Source organism: Onychomys torridus, chromosome 5 (genome assembly GCF_903995425.1).
Source record: "Onychomys torridus chromosome 5, mOncTor1.1, whole genome shotgun sequence".
Taxonomy (NCBI): Eukaryota; Metazoa; Chordata; class Mammalia; order Rodentia; family Cricetidae; genus Onychomys; species Onychomys torridus.
In genome coordinates this window covers 125,567,960-125,573,959 of record NC_050447.1, presented here as the reverse complement: position 1 = coordinate 125,573,959, position 6,000 = coordinate 125,567,960, and the positions used below count along the sequence as shown (strand labels likewise).

The window sequence follows — 6,000 nt, the reverse complement described above, 5'->3', positions numbered from 1 at the left end:
ACATCCAAAGGGAGGGATTCTAAGGTGTGTCTTTGGAGTGTCTTTGCCCGGCAGGGATGGTCAGTCACAACCCTAGACTATGGTCCAAGGAATGCAGGGAGGCAAATCCCTCTGGTACTTGAGAATGTGTCCCCTTAGCGTTTCCATAGCTTTAACGATGCCTCTTCCCTGCGGTGGCAAGAGACTAATGTCACACTGGCAGCGCAGACCTGGACCTGGGAAACCACCAGAGCCTGGGCCGGGCCAGACGGCGAGGGGCGGGGCCAGAGCGCCAGACGCCCGTCGTGCGCGTGCGCGTCTCCAAGCGGGGGCGGAGCCTGGCCGCGGGCGCCCGCTGTAAACAGACAACATGGCGGTGGCGGCTCCCGGCGCTCTGGGCGCCTTGAGAGCCAGTCGCGTCCGCCTGGTGGCCGCGTGCTGTGCGCGGCTCGGCCCCGCAGCCTGGGCAGGGGGTCCCGCCCCGAGGAGGGGCTACAGCTCTGAGGTGAAAACGGAGGACGAGCTGCGCGTACGGCACCTGGAGGAGGAGAACCGAGGTGAGCTGCGGGCTGCGCGGGCGAGGCCGCGGAGGTCGGCCCTGTTGCAGCTGCGGCTGGAGGGTACGGTGGCCCACCCGGTTCAGCGCGCATGCCGATACTGCTGGCGCCTGGGGTCTCTCCAGCCAAGGTCAATGCCGGGGGTTTAGTACTGGGCCGGGGTTGTTTCTTGCTGTGTAATAGCTGCCTGCCACCTCAGGCGTCAGTGCAAGAGTTGTAGGAGCTGCAGCGCGGATGCCTTTTATTATCCGAGAGAATCTTAAATTAGAAGCTTATTTTTCCTTTGCACATTTTAGTCTCGGAGAGTTAGTTTTGGGGGACTGTTGCACTTCACTTAAAGAATTTTGAACACTTCTAATTTTTTTTTCCCCTGAGTTCCTTGGGGGTAAATAAAGGATATTCATCTTGCCCTTGGGCCCCTGTTCTGGGAGGAGACAGATTATAGTGCAGGACAGAGGGTGGGGGCGTTGGAAAGGTAAGATGCAGAGGAATATTGAGGAAGTTCCTTTTAGTTGCAGTGTTGGCTTAACTATCGGGGTGGAGAAGGTGGGATAGGTTATTGCCCAGGAAGGAAGACAGGACCACTCATTGCATTTTGACGTCCATTTGTAGATTGCTGTAATCCGTTAAGTAGAAGTGGAAAATAAGTCAGTCAGGATGGCAGAAGCTCTTCTGTCTATTGAAGGTCAGATGATGGCTTGCTTGAAGGCTTGTTGAGAACCCTGCAGTGTCTGTAGGGTTCATCTCTCACTGTATAACTTAGGTTGCCTTGGAACTAAAGATCCTCATCTCAAGAGTGCTGGGATCACAGGGTTGAGCCACCGAGCCCACTCTAAGGCATTCTGTAGGCATTGGAGACTGAGGGTTCTGGATCTGATTTTCCTGTTCTCCAGCCATCGAATGTATCAAGCAGAATGATGAAATGAGATGATTACTGTGCCCGATGAGTAGGTAACCTGTGCCAGGTGCTCAGGAGTATGGAGAGTCATTTTGTTTCTTGCTCATTCAAGCTGTCTGAGACAGTGGAATGGTCAAAATGATGGAGATATGTATTTGGGAAACCACAGATGACAGGTCTGATATGACAGAGCAGCAGGAAGCCCAGCTGGGAGCATAGACAGGCCTAGAATCATTAAAGCCTTGAATGCCAGTCTTCTGGGTAAGGTGCTGGTGTTTCAGTTAAGTTGTGTGCTCTGATGGTGCCTTACTTATATGAAGGGGTTGGGAATACGGCTAGCTGTCTGTACCAAATTCCGTGTGCTTTTGTGAGTGCACGTTCTGTGCAAATCCACACAGAACATCTGGGAAGTCTTTACCTTAGCATGTGATTGGGCTGCAGGGGAAGATAGAGCACATGGAAGATGCCTTGAGAAACAGAAATGTTTTCCGTTTATCAGAAATCTAAATATCGGTCGTTAGGACACCCTGGCCTTAAGACTGAGCGGGCCAACATTCTTTGAGGATTGGCAGAAATGACAGTGCAGGCTTTGCTTTGTTTTTCCCACCGAGCCAACTGTAAGGAGTGCAAAGGAAAACCCGAGGGCCGGGGTACTGCCCAATGAAGTCTCCAAAAGGCTGGGATGTAGGTTTAAGAGGGACACTGAGGCAGATTGTTGGTGTTTTAGTTGCTAGAGTTTCGCCATGAACAGACAGCATGGCAGGGACACAGGAGAGTTCAGGTCCTGCCATCAGAGACGCAGCATTGGGGGGTGGGGGTGGGCGAAGAGTGAATCCAGACTTTGGAGGCAGGAGTGGTCGCCTCTTACAGACCTTTGAGGATGGTTGTGCTTTCTCAGCAGGATCTTGTACCCAGACAGGAGAAACGGTGGGATTAGATTGTCCCCTTTGATGTCAACTCACTTCTGCTGGTGAGAAATCCCAGTGTTGTCAGGAGGGTGCCTGGTGGTATCTAGGAGAGGGAAGGGGCTGCTGCAGCACATTCTTGACAGGCTCCTGGTGGTTTGGTCAGAGTCGTGAGTCCAGAATTTGATCCCCTCAGGCTTTCAGGAACATGAGAACCCTCTGGGACCAGAGAAGCACCAAGCTTCATTTGTAAGGGTAGGACCAGCCGCAGAGGTGAGTGTGTGCAGGACACTTTAGGCTTGACTGTCCAGGCTGCCAGCTGTCTCTGTCTATTCTGCAGTTTTTTGGAATTTGCTTGCTTGCACTTCCTGTTTTCTTGGTTAACATTATTTTCCTTCTCAGATCTTTGATGGGGTTGAGGACTAAATAGTTAGTTTTAATCCTCTCGTATCTTAGCTAATAGCACTTTAGGTACTAAAGTTAGATTCTTCAGGATAGGACAGCTATTGGTGTAATCTCTGTAACATGCCATTTACCCATGGTCTGGATATTTCTGCATATTTAATATGTGTTTCTTGTTTGATGTTTTTGTTGGTTGTATTTCTATTTTGTTTCCTGTCTCCTGGACAATACTTGATCATCGTTCCTATTGTATATAGTTTTGTATTAGGTTAGAACTTCCTTATTTAGACAAAAGGGAGAGATGTAGCGGATACCTGTTCTACCTACCTATGACCTTGAAGTACCAGCCCCTGGGGCGTGGCCTCGGGGCTACCCTTAAGACCTGAGATACGTGTAGGCCGCTCTGTTCTCTCCCTGGTGGGCTTGGATGGTGGGATTAGCTCAGGCTAGAAGCAGCGTGGGACAGGACCTTAGCCGTCCAGAACCCTGACAATTCACCTATCCTGTTCAGTGAGTTGTCCTTCCTGATTTATCTCAGGGCTCTGTGTTTGCAGTTTGCAGTGGGCCTCAGAGAGCCTCCCTGCTGCTTATTTCTCCTCCGTGTTTGTTCATCCTACTCAGTTTTAGAGTAGCCTGTGGGTCGTGTCTTGCAGAGGCCCCTCTTAGTTGTGTCCCCCCCACCCTTGTGTGCTGGGGGATCTTCTGCTTGCAGGCCTTCTCCTTTGGGCCGCCTCAGCTCACAGCCTGCAGCTGCCCTGGCCTTCCTCTTCTGCCGCCCTTTTGCTCAGGCTTCTGTACGTGCCTCCGGGAATGGCTTCTCTCTGCCCCTAGCAACTTTCTTTTCTGCAGGGTGATAAGCTTGGGCTATACAGTGACCCATTTTAAAGATGGCTTTGTGAAACTGTTGGGACTGTTTCTGGCAGATAGCACAAACAAGCAAGTGAACAGAGAGGTCATTCTTGACCCTCTCCATCCTTTACTCTAGATGCAAAGATTGGGTGAGAGATTTCTTTGAAATCTTCTGTGGCCTTTTTTTAATGTCAGCGGCGGAAGTCTGCTAGCACATCGTTCTTCATGTTCTAAAAGATATATTTCCATGTATTTGATGAATATGTGAATTATCTCAATAATAAAGTTACAGAGTTTTGAATTACTGAGGTGTGATTGATGGGCCATAATGTTCAACATGTACCGTGCACCTTCACAGTTATGCTCTCTCAACACAACCCCAATTTAGAACATTTTTCCTTTTGTTTTTTAAAAAGATTTCTTTATGTATATGTATGTGTGCATGTATGTGCATGTGAGCACAGTGCCCACTGAAGCCAAAAGAGGGTGTTGGATCCCCTGGAGCTAGTTACGGTGGTTTCGAACCACCTGATGTAGGTGCTGGGAACCGAACTCAGGTCCTCTATAAGAGCACCAAATGTTCTTGACCACCAAACCATCTCTCCAGCTTCAATTTTAGAACATTAAAAAAAAAATAATAAATCAAACTCAGGATAAACCCTCTCATCTTCAACAGGACACTCCATTTGCTCCCCCCTCCCCAAACCAACAACATTTTATCTCTTTTTTGTCTCCATAAATTTGTTACACAGACTGGCTCCATTTCTGCTTCTCTTGTCACGAAGGGAATAGTTTTGTTACGTTCATTTTCCAGCTGCTCATTGCTGATGTGGGAGTCCACTGGAGTGCTGTCTGTAGACACGGTATAGTGCGCTTTGATAACTTCTCTTACTTGTCCTAATGCTTTCTGTATTTCCCATATATGGCATGTCGTTTGGAAACAGTGGCTTTGCTTCTTTCTGAATGTCTTTATTTTTCTCGCTAATTTATACAGCTGAATTTACTTTATCCTGCCGCTCTTGATCTTGATCCGTGGACGAAAGCATTCAGACTTTGCTCACTCAGTTTGAATCAGTTGCGGAAGCTTCTTCCATTTGGAGAGTGAACTTTTATCTTGTTAAATTTTGTCAAGTGCGTTTTCTGGAATAATCTTGGTTTTTCTTGCTTAGCTTGCTGGTGTGATGAATCACTTTAAATGCTTTTCAGTAATGACCCACACCTCTACCTTGGAGTAAATCCCATGTGGTTGTGATAAGTGGTTCTTTTGTTGGATCTGATATGTTCGTATTTTATGTGCATCTATATTTACAAGAAATATTGGTATTTAGCTTTCTGTTTCTGTAATCTTTATCTGGTTTAATACTAACCTTGTAGACTGAGGTAGGATGTGTCTTTTTGGTTCTGTTCTTCACAGAGCCTGTTTGTTGAGAATTGCTCAAGTTTCTTTCCTTGATAGAGGCTTATTAAATCACTCACTTTAAAAACTACCCTCTAGGGGCTGGGGGAATGGCCCAGGAGTTAAAAGTGCTTACCATGCGTGTGTGAAGACTGGAGTTGGGACCTTTAGAGCTACCCAGATGCCAGGCGGGGCTTGGTGGCCAGGCGGGCTTGGTGCTGTCATTATTGTGATCCCAGTGTGTGGAGGTAGAGAGGGAATTATGGAGCTGAACTAGATGAAGCTGGCTGGCCCTGGGTTCAATTGAGAGACTCTGCCTCAGTGTAGAGGACACCTGATGTCAGCCTTGGGTGCGCGCGCGCTACCCTTGTTCTGTTAATTTTCTGTGCTGATTTTCTGTTCCACTGTCATTGATTCTGCTGGTTCTCACCTCTCCCTTTCTTTGCATTTAATTTGCTGTCTTTGTTCCACTTTCTTTTCTTTCCTTTTTAAAAATTTATTTTTTAAAAATTTCATGTGCATTGGTGTTTTGTCTGTCTGAGGGTGTTGGATCCGTTGGAAGTAGTTACAGACAGTTGTGAGCTGCCATATGGGTTCTGGGAATTGAACCTGGTTCCCCGGAAGAGCACTCTGGAAGAGCAGCTAGTGCTCTTAACCTCTGAGCCATCTCCAGCCCCACATTCTTTTCTTTTAACATAGCTTTGCTGAATAGTCCATACTGGCCTAGAGTTGTGGTATTGCCTCAGCCTGCTGGGATCACAGGAGCACACTGCTGTGGGGTAAGGTGTTTTCACCCTCACTGATGTTTCCTTGAGCTTGAGAAGAGTGTAAACTCTGCTGTGGCTGGGTAAAGCTTCTGCATTCAGTGAGCACAGCTGCCGCTGGACCCGTCTGCTGGTAGAAGTGAGTTAGAGCCTCCAGTTGTATGGGTGTGGGTTTATCTCTTCTCCCCAAAGCGCTGTTGGTTCTTCTACAAGTGCAAGTGCATTAAGGATTGTGATGTCTTAGAGGAGG

The 6,000-nt window shown here is 48.0% G+C and overlaps 1 protein-coding gene across 1 annotated transcript in view; it reads left to right on the top strand.

The window, feature by feature from the left end:
- Positions 1 to 295: 295 nt before the first annotated feature.
- Positions 296 to 6,000, top strand: part of Auh (AU RNA binding methylglutaconyl-CoA hydratase) — a 105,093-nt gene continuing 99,388 nt past the window's right edge. The window contains exon 1 of the mRNA XM_036189069.1: positions 296 to 536. Coding sequence (XP_036044962.1) covers positions 350 to 536 — 187 coding nt within the window. The 5' untranslated portion in view covers positions 296 to 349. The remainder of the gene's footprint in view (positions 537 to 6,000) is intronic.